Raw genomic sequence first — 19,245 nt, forward strand, 5'->3', positions numbered from 1 at the left:
AGCAAAAAAGTCAGTCATCTCTCATTGTAAGAGTCTGACTAGATTTAGGAACCAACAAACCAAGATATGTCTCTGAAGTCTTGATTTCGGATTTTAAGAAAGCGTTAATGGATATCATCATTTAAATAGATATCCAGAACCAGGACTGTGTGAGATATTCTCCTTACTGCATCCATAGTTACACTCTAAGTCTTAAGGATTTCTCAGTAACATCGATTGATGGCATCCCCCTTTATTATAGTAAGAGGACTGGATTGTCAGGCATGTTTGGAATTCTTGCTCTTTTAAGAGTTCAGATTTGCATGCCTGGATGGTATGAATAACATCCTTTATTTCCAGGGCACCAATGTACATTATCTTTTTTGTATTTATAGTGTATCTATCAAGCTCCAAAAAGTTAAATGTTCAGAAGGTGGATTTGTTTTAGAAGGTCATCTTGGTGAAAGGTCCAAATTATCCTGACAGAACACCATTACTGGGTCTCACAGTTTGTTGATATGAGAGCTTAACAGGTCAAAGGCTTATGAGTGATAACTGCAAAAAACTCCTTCATACGTAACTTGAAGTGGTGATGGCACTATAGCCATCAGTCTTGATGAAGATAGTTACTGTGAAATTTTCACAGAGACGTTACAGGTAGAAAAGTATTTTTCCAGCTGGTGCCCACGGTAGACCTGTGACGTCCAGTCATTCCACTAGAAGCTAACTGGATTTGGCAAAATTTCAATTCCAGTTCTAGATACACAGCTTCATGGTTGAGTTTGAAGTCTCATAGACCTTGAGAGTAGCATGGACACTTAGTGAATTGTTCATCCTGATATAGACAGATTATAACAGATTTGTCATTTTGTGAAGATCTGACAAGTGAAGCCTGAATAAGGAAGTACTGATGACCTAAAAACAAAGGATTTGCCTCTGTGTTAACAGAGATCTAGTAAGTAGTAAGTTATTTCCAGACCCAAAATCTGCTAGTCCTCAGTTTACCAGCAAGATTTTCCTGAGGAACAAATCTTTATATTTTTCTGTAATCACAAGAGGATTCAGATTCCTGAGTACCTTCCTCTGGGCTTACTCTGAACCAGAAGTAATGGGTAAATCTTCGTCCAACCTACTCAGATGAAAAGTCTCCGCTACTCATCTGGCCAATAAAAGATGATTATCTTTATTATATACTTCATTCCAAAGTCCAAAATTTAAACATCAGCCGTGGTAATTCTATACATTCACTCAGTTTTGGAGGTGACCTCCTACCTGTAAATCCTGTGTAAGTCAGGAAGAGCAATTAAATACTTAGGATGTTGGATGGCTATACTGCTGAAATTCAGGCTACTAATTCTTGTACCCATGGCGTTCTGGAGAGTCTCCCTTTTTTCTGTATCTATAGGGATGGCTTCGGGGTTTGTACCAATCCCCTTTGGAGTACCCTCTGTTGTGATAATGTACTTTCTGATCATGACTATAAAAATATCGATGTTGGCTATAGTATTTGCTGTGGTCTTTATAGTCATTTTCTTTTATACTGTTTTCTTCTGCAACAACAGCATTCACATCTTGTCCAAAGAGGGAAGTGCCATCAAAAGGCAAGTGTGAGATCTTCTCCTGGGTTTTCTTAGTGAGAGATGTAAGTCGGAGCCAGGCTTGCCTTCTATAGTCTACTGCCATGGCCATCACTCTGACTACAGAGTCCATTATGTCCCTAGTAGTACAAAGCTGCCAAAGGCCTGCATCCATACCATCAGATATTATACATCTTGCTTTTCCACGATCAAACTCTGGGTCATGGACCAGATCCTCCATGTCCTCCCAGAGTTTACGCTGATATTGAGTCATATAGGCCATGTAGCTAGCAGCTCGGGCTGCAATGGAAGCAGCATGGTAGAATCTACAACCCATGACCTCCATTTCTTTTGAGGTAGAATCTAGAGGAGATGCTGTGCTTCCTCTTTTGCTATGCTCTAAAGCTTCTACAATGGGGCCCTCAGCTGGAGGATTTGGTTGGAAAGGAGAGGTATCCTTGGCCACAGGATAAACCCTGTGTCCCATGAAAGAAGAAGGATGGCAATCAGCTGGGTCTTTAAAAACCTCAGTGGTGGCAATTCTTAGAAGAGGATGCAATGGAGGAACCAAACGTTTTTTAGAGGTCACATAATCAGGTTTCCCATCACATGATTCTCCTTCAGATTGTAACGTTACTCTCTTTATAACACCTCTCTGTTCCATTCTCTTCAAAAGACCTGTGAAACTAGTCTGACTGGGGTCAGCTGGCTGCCCTTTGTCATCAGCTGAAGGGGATTTGCAGTCAGCTTCTTCTTCAACTGTGGATAAGTTTTCTTCCTTGGAGGTGATGTCCCAAGGTACTGAGGAGTTCTCGCTTGGCCTAGAATGATGAAATCTGAAACAACTCCTAGACTGCAGGTCACGTATCACTCGGGACATCTCAGCCACTTGTGTCTGGAGATAGAGGATGGCATCCTGTCCATGCTGTGAAGACGATGACTCTGGAGATAAATCCTCCTTAACCTCGGAAGAGACCAAAGATTCTTGGGGGACCAGAAGTGGAGACGAAGGCAGAGTCTGATAATTTTGTGATGACTTAAGTGTCTCTGTCTCAGAGATCTTAACATCTGAATTATTTTGATCATTTTTCTGGTTCTCCAATGGGTTCTCAATAGAAGCAGGCTGAAACACTATCCTTTGCGGACTGCTGGTGCAGCTCCCAGAGGAGCTGCTCTCTCCAAGGGGAAGAGGAACACTGCGGCTAGAGCACCTTTCTGGGCGATGGTTCTCAGAGGATGGCACCTTAGACTCAGGCATTCTCTGGGTTATCCACATAAACAAGAAAACCAAGGAAGAAAAAAAAATGCTTTTAATATGTTAACTTTCAAGTGCAGAGATGCATGTCCAGTAAGTAGAATTCAATTTTTTAAATTATTATAATTAACAATGAAAGATGCAATCCACTATAGGTCAGCAAGGGGTTCCCAGAAATCAAATCCACAAGCTTCACTTCCCCAAAGACCCAATACCAATCACGGGAATTAACCTGGCACTCTTGTCTCTGAAAAAAGAGAGTACAAACGAACCCAGTGGTGCCATCCTAGCTCGCTGCTTGGTCCCATGCTAGGATAAGAAAAAGTGGTGAGACCATTGGTGATAATAATTTTTAATCCCATTGAACATATTTAAGTCAATAAGTAGGAGCTAATAACTGCAGAGAAAATGTGGGGAAAGTTTCACTGAGGAAAAAATAGTTTCTTCTAAAAGTCCTCCATTGTAAGAATCACTTTTAAACCCCTTTAGTAAGTCTCTCATTCACTCTCCACAAATAACAAAACTTTCCAATTGCACAGTCCTACTATGTAGTTTTCAAGGAGCTTACATTATGTTTTTGTTACCTCATTGCATCCTCACAACAACCCTGTGAGGTAGGTACTATTCCTATTGGATAAAGAAACTAAGGTTAAAAAGTTACTCAATTTATCCAAAGTGAGAGAATTAATAAGGAATAAAGCTGAGAATAAAAACTAGGTATCTTGATTCCAGGTCCAAGTCTTAATTCCCTACTATCACAAAACAAGAAGCTTCTGGTCACCCTGAACAAGAGCCAGGAATTCTCTAATCCATCAAGTAAATAGCCTATTAATAGCAATTTGGGCTACAAAGGAAAGACAAGACTGCTACAAAAGACTCAGCTAATTTGGTTCTCCAAGTAAGGAAAGTATTAGCTTAGGGATCAAACCCACATCCAAAAAAATCGCATGTAAAAGAGAAAACTTCAAATATATGGGGGATAGAAGAGGTTAAAAGATATGACAACTGAAGTAATTTATTACCTATAACCCTTCCCCACATGCCATTTTCTAAAGGATCTTCACATATCTTTTCTTCCAAGGTAAAACAAATTTTCTGTGGCCACATAATTACAGATGAAAAGGATCGAGTTATATAAGGCACCTGAAGAGAGATAGGAAAGGAGAAGGACACAGGAGCCAAAAAGCTTGCAGTTTTTATTCCATTTCCGTTTCATCAAATATCACCTCCAAGGCTTAGAACTTCTATGTGTCATGTCATCCTTTCACTTCCTCACTGAAAGTGGAGGAACAAAACTGAAAGTAGGAGATATTCTGGGCAAAGAACTCCTTGGACTACCTATCATGGCCCATTCTAACAGTAATGGGCTATTCTGTAAAGCACTAAACACAGTCACCCATGATTTGATAACTCTCTTTAGAGAATGCCTCTTAAATGACAGGAGTGAAGAAATGCAAATCAAATATAACGTACTTACATCACTATGAGAGGTGCTAGGCTCTTCATCATCACTGCTGACCAGATCAATGTATTCAAGAACAGGTCTCAATGGTCCTTCCTATGAAAGAATTGAGCAAATTAACAATTCATAAAGTTGTTCACATGAAGCTAGCATGTAAAAGAATCATCTTTGTTGGGATTGGCAAGAATTCCTCTGAAGAGGACACCTTCTGGCTGGCAGAAAATAATCAGAATCAGAATAAATGCAGGGAAAAATATTCAGAATATGTACTGGGTTAGCCAAAAAGTTTATTACACTTTTTCCGTAAAATAGAAGACTCACTTTTAATTTTCACCAGTAACTTCACTGATTTGGATACTGTGAGTATGCCAGCTATCTCCTGCTACTGATTTCTAGTGAGTAGGGGCCAGGGGTGCTGCTAAACATCTTCCAATGCATAAGGCCCCACAGCAAAGAATTATTTGGGCAAAATGTCAATAGTACCAAGAAACTTCGCGAAACACTTCTGACATATTTGGTGGGTCACAGCACCTTCTCCATACACTGCACAAATCTCTTTTGTGTGTTTCAGTTGCATTTTTACCTTTCTTGAAATAATTATGCATAATGCACTGAAAATGTTGAGTATCTTCTTCCGTCTTCAATATTAAAATGGCTGCACAAAAATTCACCAATTTTGATAAGTTTTTTTTAAATCCATGCTGATATGACAGCTATCACATACAATCTAACAAAATTTTTTCGATTGAAGTTAAAGACAACTGAGTACTACTAGAGCCATCATATGGAAAAAAACATAAGACTTTGGCCAACCCAATACATGAGTAAGAAATGATGACGAGACCTAGAAGGAAGAGGCTAATACCAGTAAGATTATTAGGACTGTGTCACTTTCTTGGGAAAAGGATGATTAATACAGAAACAAGCATATAAGGGCATAGATACTATGATCCAATGCTTTTCAAATGGAATGGGTATCAATGATTTGTTAGATACCCAAGTTTAAAATCCTGGAGTTCCCTGACCAATAGCTCCTTTTTATCTCCCACTTCTACAGATTCAAACACTAAAACTTCATTCTTCTCCATCTTTTCTTTCTATCCATACTGACTCTGTAACGAACCAGACTTGAATGCTAGGCTTAAAAGCCTCAATTTTATTCCACAAACAAAAGGGAATCAATAAATACTAAAATAGGAATAAGTCTTGACCTCTGTGGCTCAGCTGGTTAGACATCATTCCGCAAAACAAAAGGTCGTTGGTTTATTCTCAGTAAGGGCACATGCCTGGGTTGTGGGTTTGGTCCCTGGTAGGGGCATGTATGAGAGGCAACCAATCAATGTTTATCTCCCTCTCTTCCTCCCTTCCCCTCTCTCTAAAAATACATGTATAAAACCTTTTTAAATTAACATAAAATAAAGTGGTAGTGACATTGAGAGTACTGTTTTAAGAAGATTAATTACATAAAGAAGTATAAGGACTAGGGAAAGTAGAATAATTAGTCAGTACAGAGACAAAATAATGTAGAACTAAATAGTGATGGCAAGAATAGTGTTGTGGTGCATATACAAGAGAGTAGTCCATGGGTATAATGGGGGAAACAAAGATTGGCCTTACAAAATGAAACCCCAACAATAACCAGAAATCAAATTGGCACTCAAGTTTTCAAGCTTGGGTGACTAGAAGGATACTAATGTCACAAATATAAATTTGGAATACAAAAACACAAAGCTGATATTCTTTTGCATATAATGATTTGATATGCCAAAGGTACACAGAGGTATTTGGCAGAGACTCGGAAATGCAAGCCCGTAATCTGGATGTATGAACATAACTTGAGAATCGAGATTTGGGAGTGGCTCCCCTAAAAGACTATTAACTCTACTTTTAAACTGAAACTATGTTGTTGCTAAGGAATAAAGCAAAGAGCAGAAGAGATTCTAGAAGGCTCTCGAGGAAATGCTGGAATTTTGGATTCAAGGAAGAAGAGCTAAGTAGGAAATGAGAGACTGGAAAAGGATCAAAGAGTTTATAAACTCAAAGAAGCTAAAAACAGAGTAAACTTCAACAAAAAGTTATCAGTGTTAAATGAAGCCAAAAACACCCCCCACCAAAACAACCCCAAAAAGCCACTGAATCTGGCAATAGATTTTAAAATGCCTTTGAGAGAGCAACTGTCAAGAAAGTAGTGAGTATAGAAACCAGTCTAATAAAAAGTAGAAAAGAAGGCAGTAAAGAACATGAGTAAAGAGTATTTCTTAAAAAAAAAGAAAAACCTAGTATGTTGAGAACAAGAGAAAGGAACACAGAAGGAGAATATGGCTGAGGGAAAGATTTCTTAGGATACAGAAAACTAACTGTTGGCAAGCGAAGTGATTAATTCAGTGGAAAAACTAACAGAAAAAGACTAGAGTCTGGAGACAGAAGCTAAGATCCAGTTAAAGACCCTGAAAGAAGCATCCAGTGTCAAAGACAGCTTGTTTCTCTCCCGAGGCTACTGCTTCTGCAGGCAAATTGCTCACCTTGCAGGCAGTGATCCAGCCACTAAGATAAAACCAGAAAGCAAAACTTCTGCGCAGGAATCATGTAATAAAGTAACTGGGATTTTTGCCTAAGTTGCAAATATGCATGTTTAAAAAAGAGGCAAAGAAAACAGATATTCTCCAATGTGTGGTCAACAGAGATGTATCACCTACTTTAAGACCAAAACCTACCACTGGTATTAAGATTATCAAAATCATATGTTAATCTAAGAAGGAAGTAGAAGAGTTAAAAACAGCTTCTACTGTTCACATAATTACCTGAGTTTACTTACCCTCTTCAAGAAATGTGCACTGGATAATTTTATTACATATCCAAAGAAATAATGCACCAAGAAAGTCCCCGAGTTACTAGAAACACAGAGGTAGCGGTGGAACTTCCATGAACAGACAGTAGGTACCGAAATAAGGGGGATGAAAGTATATAACAGGGCACAAAGTGAAAAGTAGAATGGGCAGGAAAAAACAGAATTAGCAAACTGGCCACAAACAGGATTAAAAAGTAAATGTAGAAACAGTGTAAGGGGCAGGATTAGAAACAGATGAAAGAAGACTACCAGAAATGTACCACTGGAATGAACCTTTAAAATGATATGCACGGCTAAACAATGGCAACCTCGCATAATTCACACTAATTAAAAAGACAAAAAGAATCAAGGTAGGAGAAAGTAAATCAAGTAAATCAGCGGAAAATCAAGGTAGGAGATCTGAAAGTGAGAAAAGGCAGGAGTCAATTAGAATATTTATTATTCACTGAACAAATAATTATGAAGTTACAGTGACAGATGGTAGAAAGAGAAGACAAGGGTCTGAGACCTCCAAAAAGGCAAAGAGGCTGAATGGAAAAATAAGAGAAGTATCCTAAAGGAAAATATTATTTTATAAACAAATATTCTACATTTCAACTAATTTCCACAGTGGATATGGAAAAACTTAAAACTTCCACCAAAATAAGGGAGTCAAAACATTTTAGTATTGCATTTATTTTCCTATCAATCGATACCATTTGGCTTGTGTCCTGCACAGGGACTGTGCTAAACTATTCATGCACTTGATTTTATTTAATCTCCACAATTATCTGACAAGGTGAAATACTGAACTACTATTATCCCATTTAACAAATGTGGAAACTAAGTGAGGTATACCTGTTTCTCTAAACACATAATTGACTGTGTGGCCAAAGCAACTGAGATATTAAAAATATACATATATGTACTATTTTTACTTTTTAAAAATACTTTATTTATATATTTTTGAGAGAGAGGAGTGAAGATAGAGAGAGAGAGAGAGAGAGAGAAACATCAATGTATTGTTACCTCTGGCACCCTCTACCGGGGACCTGGCCTGCAACCCACGCATGGGCCCTGACTGGGAATTGAACCCGCAACCCTTTGGTTTACAGTTGAGCACTCAACCCACTGAGCAACACCAGCCAGGGATATATGTACTATTTTAAAATTCATGCTTATTACCTAAGTTTCTGAGATAAGACACTTGTCGAGAAAAATAGGACTACCTGCTATTATCCCCAACACAGAGTAACTCAGAACAGTAACAAAAAAAATAAATTAACTCCCCTAAAAAAGCAATGTTTATAATACAAACACCTAGAAGAAATAAGTTCTCATATTTATAATGACTGCTCATATCCTAAACAACTATAAATGCAGGTGGTCCTCCATTTACAAGGTATTTTATTTGAATTTGCTCCATTTATCAACTAGTAAACCATCATTTTCATCTCCTCTGTACCAATAACAAAACCAAAGAATTATACTTCCAAGTAGAATTTTTAGGGGCACATGATTTAGGGGCAGGAGTATAGACACAAGCAAAACAGATCAGGAACACAGCTGTATTAATTAGGTAAGTTTTTTTTTTTAGATTAAGTTTTTTTTAATTAAGTAAAAAAAAGGCTTCATTCCTATTATTAGAACACTGATTCTCATACCAAAACATCAACTATTTACTAATTAAAAAGTAATGTCAATATACTAAGATATAGGATACAAAAAAAATTACCCCAGCTAAAACAAATATGGATTTAAGACGATGCAAAAACCTAATCTAAAATCCTATATAATTCGTTTTTTCCCATATAGAGAAGTTAGGGACATACTTTACTTCTGCAGTCCTACGCAGTTCTACAATTTCAGTGGTTCCCAATTTCCCACTATAAGTTCATATTTAGTCCACAATTCAAGATCTATATATCTGGACCATCATCCTTTCCTCTCACATTAAAAAAAAAATTTTATTCACCAGAACTACACAAATCCTGCTTTTCCAATTTTGATGTCTTTCCTTGTTTCTTCTCAAAATGACATTTTAAATATATACAAATACTAAATGTTATTTATGCCAAAGTCATAAACTGAAGTCTTTTTTTTAAAGTACCATGTTCTCTTTATAAAAGAACTTTCCACTAGAACTATTTACATAGTTCTCATCTATTTCATCTCCCACACTGAAATACTGATACTTGTGGGTAGGATATATTTCCAATGAATATTTATAGCTCTACTGTACTTAATTCATGACTTTGTATATTATGAGCTCCAACATTATTTTTACTAAGTTCATTACAGTCCTAAGACACCCAAACAAAAGATAACCTAATTGTTTTTCGCCTATGACCCATGGTCATACTACAGGTAAAGTATTATTACTTGACCTATGTGCTCAAGTTACTTATGAAATTATACCTTAATTTCCTTTACTATTTTCACATGTTCAATGATTCCACAATAAACCAATAATCTTAGCTGAAATCTAAATCTCATGTGCTTGTCTCAAGATTATGATAGGCTGCCTCAGCAGTTTTTAACAGCTTTGTATCCAGAGTAGCACTGTGAAAAATCATGTCGTCAGCTAAAACAGTTTTGGGAGTCTATTAAAACATCTACTTTCAAAGAAAGACATAAAGTTGGTTGAATAAAGAGTCATATTACTAAACAGGAAATGAGAGAAAAAGATCTAAATGAAAAGTCCTTGTCATGGTAACATTCTATTTCTTGATTTGAGCACTGTTTGCACAGGTGTACTGGCTTTACAAAAATCAAACAGCACACTTATGAACTGCATTCTACTTTACATTTTAATAAAATAGTGGGTTGGCCAAAAAGTTCATTTAGTTTTTTCCGTAAGCTAAAAGACACATTTTTCATTTTCACCATAACTTCATTGATTTGGATATTTGAGCATGCCACCTGTCTCCTGGCATTGGCTTCAAGAGGCCAGGGATGCCTCTAAGCATCTTCCAATCCATAAGAGAGTCCCATAGCAAAGATTTGGCCAAAATGCCAATAGTACCAAGAAACTGTGCAAACCACTTGTGACACATTCAACTGGTCACAGTACCTTCTCCATACACTGCACAGATCTTTTTTCGCATTTCAGTTGCAGTTTTACCTATCTTGAAATAATAATGCATAAAACACCAAAAATGTGTCTTCTTCAATCATCAATATTAAAATGGCTGCACAAAAATTTACCAATTTTGATTTTTTTAAAAATGCACTGATATGACACCTGTGAAAATACAATCTAACAAAGTTGTTTCTAATGAAGTTAAAGACAACTAAGCACTATTACCAAAAAAAGTACCAAATTTTCAGACTGTAAGATGCGCCAGACCATAACACGCACCTAGGTTTTAGAGGAAAATAGGAAAAACAACTTTGAAGCCCAAAAATGTGGTAAAATATTTAAATAACACAGGCCACCACACCCACCCAACAATGAGCCAGGCAAGCGACATTCAGACTATAAGACACACACCCCTTTTCCTCCCAAATTTGGTGGGGTGGGGGAAGTGTATTTTATAGTCCAAAAAATCTAATAACTGACTTTTGGCCAATGTAATATAAACAAAAGGGTTATTTTGAACCTCCACATTTATATTTATCCTTTCTTTCAGCATGCTGTTCAGTTTCAGAGTTTGTATTTTGGAAACCACAGAAAGACCATGGCTGTGCACCATGTGGATGGAAGATGAGAAAATTTAATTAACAGCAAACTAAGAAATCCAAACCAAAGTAAATCAAGAAATGACATCATAATTGTCTTTTTATATCTGAATAAATCTTAAGCATTATCTTTACTGGATAAGCATTACCTGGAAGAGTTAAGTATAAGATTAGGTAGTTGACAATAAGGAATAGAAGGTTCCATCTCTAAGTGTATTTTAAAATAGAATTAACGTATCATTGTCATTTAAGTGTTATCACTAAAAAGACAGAGGGAATGTTTTTAATAGGTTTCTTCTAGGATTATAGTTGCACTATGATATAATTCATTTCTCCTCAGGGAACTATCACATCTTTGAACCTGTATTACAAAACTGGAATAAATATAAAACGTATCAGGCTCGATACACAAAACACTGATTGTTATTTTTTATTCTCGATGCATAGATTATTAACCAGTTCTCTACATTTAAAATAAAACTTCAAGAATATTTTTAAACTTCAACTTAATACAAGCTTATATTAGTTACAGGCTGTAATTTTTCATTCTAGAGCACAAAAAAATATATATTATTTCCCAAATCTTATTTTAGTAGATTCCATTTGTGACTTTCAAACTAAAACATGTGGCTCATAAAGAAGTGCTTCATTTTTACTTATATTTATGCAAAATATCAAGATACCCTCCATTCACAAATATATCAATATTCAGGAAGAACCTGAAATATTTGTCCTAAAGAGCCATGGAACCCTGTTACCAAACGTACTTCAGTCCACAGTGACTGAAGGGGCCTGATACAATTCTTCTAAGTACCCCTCCACCCCCAAACCTTCAAAGTTTAAAATGAAAAAGAGTGCCCTATACACTAACACTGGAGAACAAGGCATGAAATGATCTTGTGGAAAGACTCCTACACAAACCCATTAAAACTCAAAACAGTAATGGGTCACCAAAATGGCCCTAATGTTGGGATACTAGATGATATTCTTTAATAAGCAGTTTTACTAAGTTGCCCCAAAATGAATATAAATACACACCTTTAGTGTATTTGAAATAAAAATTACACACTTTAAATAGCCAACCTCAACTATAGTATTCAGAGTAGTTTAGAAAAAGGTATTCTCTGGATAAGATACTACTTTACCCATATTATTTTATACTTTGTTATACTTGGCAGTATAACAAAGCTATGCTTGAAAGCAGGGGAATGGAACTCATTTTCACTAGGGGCCACATCAGCCTCACAGTTGCATTCAAAGGGCCAAATGTAATTTCAACTACTTAACAGTTAAGGAGTAGTTACATTTACACAGTCCTAAAATTATTTCGGCCCTTTGAAGGAAACCACAAGGCTGATGTGGTCCCTAGTGAAAATTAGTTTGATACCCCTGCTTTAAAGTATACCTTGTTATACTTTAAAAGTTTTGGGTGAAAATCATCCTAAAATATGTCATACCCACTATTTCCCTAAATCAATGCTTTAGGGAAAGCACTGATTTGGTTCAGAGAGTGGTTCAGAGACTCTCGTCCGTCTTTGCACTTTTCCAAAACGAAGATTTAGGCCCACATTCAAATTCTGTAGGTACAGAGTGAGGCTTAAGAATCTACACGTACTAATGCTTGAAAACTCTCTCCAAGGAAATAAAGTCAGAAAATACTAAATAGTAAGTCCCTGGTAATGCAAGGACCGTCACTATGAACATCAACTGTTGTACTATGCTCTAACATCATGACCTCAGAGATTAGTGAGACCTTCAGGCTCTCTGCCTCCACATTCTGAAGCTGTGTAATCCTCAGGTTTCGAGTTCTTACAACAGCCCCGTTTTCTACAGACTTCCTCATCCTTAGCCGTCCCTTCTCCCTCACCTGTGTCTCATCTTAGAAGACACTGTTGCCCCATTTCAATACAATCTCGAGACCAGAACTTGGCGTCGACGACTGAGTGTAAAATGGCTCTGCAGGAAGGCATGAGAAGATTAAGCTTCGACATGTACTGAACCAACAGTCCTGGTGATGGCTGCGGCGGCTGCTCAGAGCCCTCTTTCAGTCCATTTGCTAACCCCGTGCCATGCTCCACAACGTCTAGCACCTTAGACGTGCAAACATATTTATTGGATGACGAACGACCAGGTGAGGAGGCGTAGTCTCCTAATCGCTTACCACGCAGGCTTTGACTCTGGGAAAAACCCGAATATCGTTGCTACTTACACAAACAAACTGAATGTCATCTTCATTTTCATCTGTTGTGGACTCAGTTGCCTCAGGCCCAGCTGGAGGGACGGATTCTATTATCTACAAAAATAAGCCAAAACATGCTTATCTGTACAGCCACAAATTTGCAGGTGGAGATTTTCCCAAAAAGGACGAGCTTTAAAGGAAACCTAACGGCACAATTCAACACAAACCCGACATAGAACAGAATTCGATGGAGTTGGATTATGCCTCTGCATACGTGGAGCTGTAAGGACCAGACAGCGAAAGCCTGTTACTGGCTTCCCCGGATTTCCCCGTCTGCCGAGAACGAGAGATGCAGGCTCACTGCTGAACTGAAAGCCTGTCGGCCAAACAGCGGCAACAAGAAACTCAGAGCTGGTGCTGGGGCTCGGGGGCGGCTGGGCGGCCATTGTTTCTGCTAGCTCCTGGCTCAGACGAGCACAGTCCCCAACGCCAAGCTCGGCCACAGACACTGAAGGTATCGCCCCTCCGCTGCAGCTGAGCACCAGGCCTCACACCCAACAAAAATACAAAACCCTTCGTGGTTCGCCTACTCACCTCTGACCCTGGGTCTCCCATTTCTCTGACGGCCTGACAGCACCGCTGCTCCTGCTGCCCCTGTGGCCGCCGCTGTCGCTGTTGTCCCCGCAGACGCTGCTACCGCCACGACCTCCCTTCCCGCCCAGCACCGCTTTGCGCTGCCGTGACCCGCCCCTGCGTGAGCGCTGACGCCGCCTGACGCCGCTAGCGGAAAAGAGGTGCAAAACCGCTTCAGAAGGAGGAGCGGTGAGCTCCGGCCGAAATCCTCCGGAGCCTCTTTCCCACAGTCCCCACCTTCCCCGAACCGCGTAGGACTCTGGGAGATGTAGTTCTCTTAGCACCGTGGACGCCCATGCGTTGGTGGAAAGGAGCGAGAAAGTACCCCGAGGCACATAGCATGCCTTTCGCCTTAGTGACGTCACAGCAATTCAGCTGAGCGGTGGGTGGGCTAGGTACTGTTTAATAGAGAAGGGCGGGGACAGGGAAGGTTTCCAGTTGGATTTTGTTTGGTTTGTGCGCTCAAAGGCAGTGTTGGGGACTACTCGGTTTTTTTTCTTGTCTTTTTTGTTTGCTTGTTTAACGGAGGCTCAGGAATGTAGAGGCTTAGCTGAACTGTAAGATCGGAAAAGAAATCTGTTGTGTCTTTACTCAGCTGCTCTCAAGCCTCAGTCTCCCAGACACAGCAGGTAATTAATACAACCTAAAGTAGAAAATTGAGGATCAGATCTCCAGTCTCCAGGTTAGCTTGAAGAAAACTGGCAAAGCTAGAGAGCCCAGGGCCCAATAGGACAGGAAACTGAGGCCTAGCTAACTTTATCACTGAGCCCTAGACCCGTGATACTAACATGTACTTTTAAAAGATGTTCTCAATTATTACCATCGTAAAATAAAATAGTTGACCTTTCTTTTTACAAGGTTCACACTCAGAAAGCAGTCTATAAAATAATTCACTCATGTTCAACTACATATGTGTTTTAAATTTTTTTTCACTTAACACCTTAACAAAAAAGCCTTTTTTTACACACCAACTGCCAAAGGTTTTGAAAAGACTTCAAATTGGAAAATTCTTTTAAATCTTAGATTCCTGTTTTTATCTGTATATATACAAACGTATACCACATGACCACCTTACCTATGCTTGCAGTAATTATTGCTTTACTATTTGATATTTTCTGCATTTCCTTCAAGTACTTTATGTCTTCAGTTGCTTTTCTCCCTAATCAGTTTGAGAAATTTAGGGGCAAACTGAAAGTGAGAAACCTCCTTATTGTGTTCCTCAAAAGCTATGTAAATGTCTAAAACTTTTAAATGTGTAGGTAAAACTTGTATTTAAGTTTCTCCTAATGTGCTGGTCAAAGTTTAGTGGAATATTTACTTGCCAGGTTACGGGTAGGAGAATTCACTGGTAAAACTCTTGGAAAGCAAGCGTTATGGGACTAGAGCCCCAAAATACTCACGTCCTTCAATTCAGGTGTTGTCATTGCAAGGATTCATCCTGAGGGCATAATTTAATCTGTAGGAAAGCTTCGTTTAAAATATTTATCACAGGTTTTTTCTGTAATAGCAAAAATGGGGAAAATCTAAATGGGGAAAGGAATGGTTCAACTTTGGCATGTACTCTAACCCATAAAACAGTATGAAGTATTTTTACCATTGTTGAAAATGTTTAGCAAAAATTTCTAGAAGCATATTTCTTAAAAACACAAGATATATATAATATGATGAGAATCAAGTAAAATTACCAAGCAAACCATGCCTGAAATAGGAAATGTACTTACATAGAAATAATTTTCTTTAGGTAGCTGGACTATAAATTTGTAACAGAATCCTTAGAAACCCTCTAACATATTTACCAGACATGCCTGTTGTTCCCACAAAACCAGGTTTATTTAGGTTCATGTAACAAAAGACAACAAACCATAGGCAAAGCCTGGGAGTCTATCAATCCTAGGACATTTAGAAAAGATTGGGCTGGATGATTTTAAAGGCAATTTTTAAAGTAGGGAACTGGTAAGGGAGAAGCAGAGTTGTTTGCCAATTGGTTCAGGATTCAAGATGGAGAATGAACTGTGAAGAATTTTTTTTTAATGTTTTACTTGAGATGCAGGTCCATTATTTTGCTTTATGAGATAAGATCCTTTCTCTCTTAGTATAGTTTTTTGATTATACTCTTACAATGGCCCCAGTATTAATACTGGTGTTAAAGACAAACAGCAAATGAAATATCTATTCAAGGAAATCTATGAAAATTCTGCAACAGAGGCAAGAGCATATGGTATTTGAACCAAGACAACTTCCTATCACCCCCCGCTCCTAGACTCCACTCCAGACTGCTGCAGACAAGATTCTAGGGCTCTCTTTCCACTCCCTTGCCCCCAACTCACAATCAGAGAATGAATAGGACATCAGCATTTTTAATCCTATCCCCAGATTTGGTGCTGAAGCTAAGTCATGGATAAGTGCAGTTGACAGGGGTACTCCTTTTCTGTGCAAGTGGCACTCATGGGCCAGAAATTCTCTTTGAACACAGTGCACTGAGAATACTGGGGCCTTTATTACCCTTGCCCTACCTGGTAAGGTGATGATTCTACGTCAAGAAAGATAAGACCAGAAGAGCTTAGGCTGATGCCTCTACTCCTCCACCAAGTGTTCAGCTCCTAAAATGAGATGTTATTAAAAGAGAAGTTTGCCATTGTCCTCACCCCCAGCTCCAGAGCCCTGGTTTTGAGTTTCTGCCTGGAAGGAAAAGTAGGCTGTAAAGCAGGTAGCTCTTAATCCCCTCACAGAGGAGCTGACTTCATTTGCAATAGATAGGGAAGGTCAACCCCATGAATGCTGTCGACAACAGAGGAAATTGTGGTGAAAAGCAATGGGGAGGACATTCAAGATACAAGATAAAACTGTGGCTGCCAAGCTTTCAGGAGAACCATGGGATAAGATAACTAAAAAGGAGTCCTCTTAAAGAAAAAAAAAAATGCCAAGTACTGATCTCAGAAAATATCCCTACCCTGGTCAGGTAGGTAAGTTGGCTAGAGCATCGTCCCCAAACATTAAGGTTGTGGGTTCAATGCCCAGTCAGGGCAGGGCAAATATCACAGCAAATCAATGTTTCTCTCTTCTTCTCTCACTTTAGAATCAATAGACATATTTTAAAGTTTTAAATATTAAAAAAAGTATTTCTTCAGAGACATAATTTGATTGGATCACTTTGTAGAATAATTTATCCCCACAGCATCGTTGATAACAATAGAGCAACCAGCGGGAATTAGTGCATTTTAACTCCTGCATATGCTTAGGAAAAGAGGAAGAGAGCTCTACCAAAACCAATGTCAGCGGGTGGTGACTGTGGGATACAGTACCTCCCTGAGAAGCAACATCAAGGCTTTTACACTGGGGAGTAGTGGGGAGTAGAAGTCACTAAAATAATCTAGCCAGTCACTAAACAAAGGAGCAAATAAGAATAACAACTCAGAGCTGCTACAATGTTATCTAAAATGTCCAGTTTCCAACAACAACAATAATAANGTCTTTTATACTTGTTCATGTGCATTGTTGATAACAATAGAGCAACCAGCGGGAATTAGTGCATTTTAACTCCTGCATATGCTTAGGAAAAGAGGAAGAGAGCTCTACCAAAACCAATGTCAGCCGGTGGTGACTGTGGGATACAGTACCTCCCTGAGAAGCAACATCAAGGCTTTTACACTGGGGAGTAGTGGGGAGTAGAAGTCACTAAAATAATCTAGCCAGTCACTAAACAAAGGAGCAAATAAGAATAACAACTCAGAGCTGCTACAATGTTATCTAAAATGTCCAGTTTCCAACAACAACAATAATAACAAAAGGCAAGCAAAGAAATAGAAAAGTATCACCCATACCCCTGAAAAAAAAACAGGCAACAGAAACTGACTGTGCAGATGGATTTGTAAGAAAAAGACTTCACATTAGCTATTGTACACATGCCCACATGTCCACAGATCTACAAAGAATTATGACTAAGGAGTAAAAGGGACTCGACTTCCAGTCAAAATGGTTGTGGAGGCGGACGTAGCTCACCTCTTCACGTAACCACATCAAAATCACAGCTAAAATACAGAACAGCTATCACTCAGGAACATCAGAAATTGAGCTGAATGGAAGTGTGACAACTACAGGATTAAAGAAAACATATCCATCCAGATTGATAGGAGGGATGCAGATGCGGAATGGGCTGGTCTTGGCGTCTTGGCTGGTCTTTTACCCATGTGGGTAAAAATTTGGGAGGGATATCTTGGGAACAAGGAGTCCCAGACCCATACCAGGCTCCCCAGCCCAGGATTCCAGTGCCAGGAAGGTAAGTCCCCACAACTTCTGGCTGCAAAAACTAGTAGGGGTTGAGTTGATGGAAGAAAATTCTAGATTCCCAAGCAATTCCTCTTAAAGAAGCCACACAGAGACTCACCAACTCAGACACACTCCTTCTGAGCTCCAGAATGGGGGTGGCAGCTTGGAAGGCAACAGTGGTATACAGGGAGAGACTCAAGTATCTGGCATCAAGATGAGCAAAGGCCACTGTCTCTTAGCTAAACCCTCTCCCCACAGAGCTGGCAAGATGGTGCCATATCTGAAACTCCATCAACCTAGGTAACACTGTTTGACCTGACTTGGAGTTCCCCAGAGACTCAATCCCACCCAACTGATGGGCCTACCCAAGCTTCTTTTCCATAAGAATGGCTGGTCTTGGCTTCTAAATTCTATCAAACAAGCAACAGCTGGTTACAGTGAGCCCCAGGCCTGGCACTAGCAGCAACCAGCCTAGATTCACAGTGCGGCTTTGCCTGGGAATCTCCAAGCCCAGCACAAGTAGCAGTCATCTCAGATTGCTTTACAGCTCAGGCAGAGTGCCCTGGGAAAAACACAGGTTGGGGCTGACTTTGGCCTGTACCACCAGGGAAAACCCAGGGCCAATGCATCTAGTAGACAGCTATAGACCGCATTGGAGTACCACCACCCTGCCCCTGTACTGATCCTTCACAGAGGGTAGAGAGTGGTAGTTAGTGGTCATAGACAGTCCTTGTAGCTGACTGACCTGGGTAAATCCCTCCCACTGATCTGCCAGCAGCAACCAAGAATCAACCAGAAGAGGAGGGTACACTCAGCCCACACAAAGGGTACACCTTGAGTACCCAGCTTGGGTGATAGGGGAGGCTGTGCCACTGGACCCTACAGGACACTAACCTACTATATCAGGCCATACTACTGAGACAGGGAGTCAAAACAGCTATACCTAATATACAGAAACACAGGGAGGCTGCCAAAATGAGGAGATGAAGAAACATGGCCCAAATAAAAAAAACAGATCAAAACTCCAGAAAAAGAGCTAAATAAAATGGAGATAAGCAATCTATCAGATTCAGAGTTCAAAACACTTTATAAGGATGCTCAAGGAACTTAGTGAGGAACTCAACAGTGTAAAAAAGACCCAGTCAGAAACAAAGGATACACTAATTGAAATAAAGAGTAATTTACAAGGAAACAATAATAGAGTAGATGAAGCCAAATCAATAATTTGGAACATAAGGAAGCAAAAAACAACCATGCAGAGCAACAAGAAGAAAAAGAGAATCCAAAAAAATGAGGATAGTATAAACAGCCTCTGGAACAACTTTAAGAGGTACAAAATTCCCATCATAGGGGTGCCAGAAGGAGAGGAGAAAGAGCAAAAAATTG

At 39.2% G+C, this 19,245-nt stretch overlaps 1 protein-coding gene across 7 annotated transcripts in view; it reads right to left on the bottom strand.

Annotated features, from left to right (window-relative positions):
• ZNF451 (zinc finger protein 451) overlaps nucleotides 1–13,837 on the bottom strand; it is a 91,674-nt gene extending 77,837 nt beyond the window's left edge. For 3 of the 7 annotated variants that reach the window (XM_037056327.1, XM_037056332.1, XM_037056326.1), the window contains exons 1-3: nucleotides 13,555–13,817; nucleotides 12,991–13,074; nucleotides 4,289–4,369 (exon numbers count right to left, since the gene is read on the bottom strand). In XM_037056327.1, coding sequence (XP_036912222.1) covers nucleotides 4,289–4,369; nucleotides 12,991–13,074; nucleotides 13,555–13,575 — 186 coding nt within the window. In that variant the 5' untranslated portion in view covers nucleotides 13,576–13,817. Of the gene's footprint in view, nucleotides 1–623; nucleotides 2,818–4,288; nucleotides 4,370–12,990; nucleotides 13,075–13,554 lie in introns of those variants that run through there. The other 4 variants (XM_037056330.1, XM_037056331.1, XM_037056333.1 and 1 more) reach the window with 3 other exon arrangements.
• Between the last annotated feature and the right edge of the window lie 5,408 nt (nucleotides 13,838–19,245).

This window comes from Sturnira hondurensis, unplaced genomic scaffold (assembly GCF_014824575.4).
Source record: "Sturnira hondurensis isolate 20B ecotype Veracruz unplaced genomic scaffold, ASM1482457v3 Scaffold0008908, whole genome shotgun sequence".
Lineage (NCBI taxonomy): Eukaryota > Metazoa > Chordata > Mammalia > Chiroptera > Phyllostomidae > Sturnira > Sturnira hondurensis.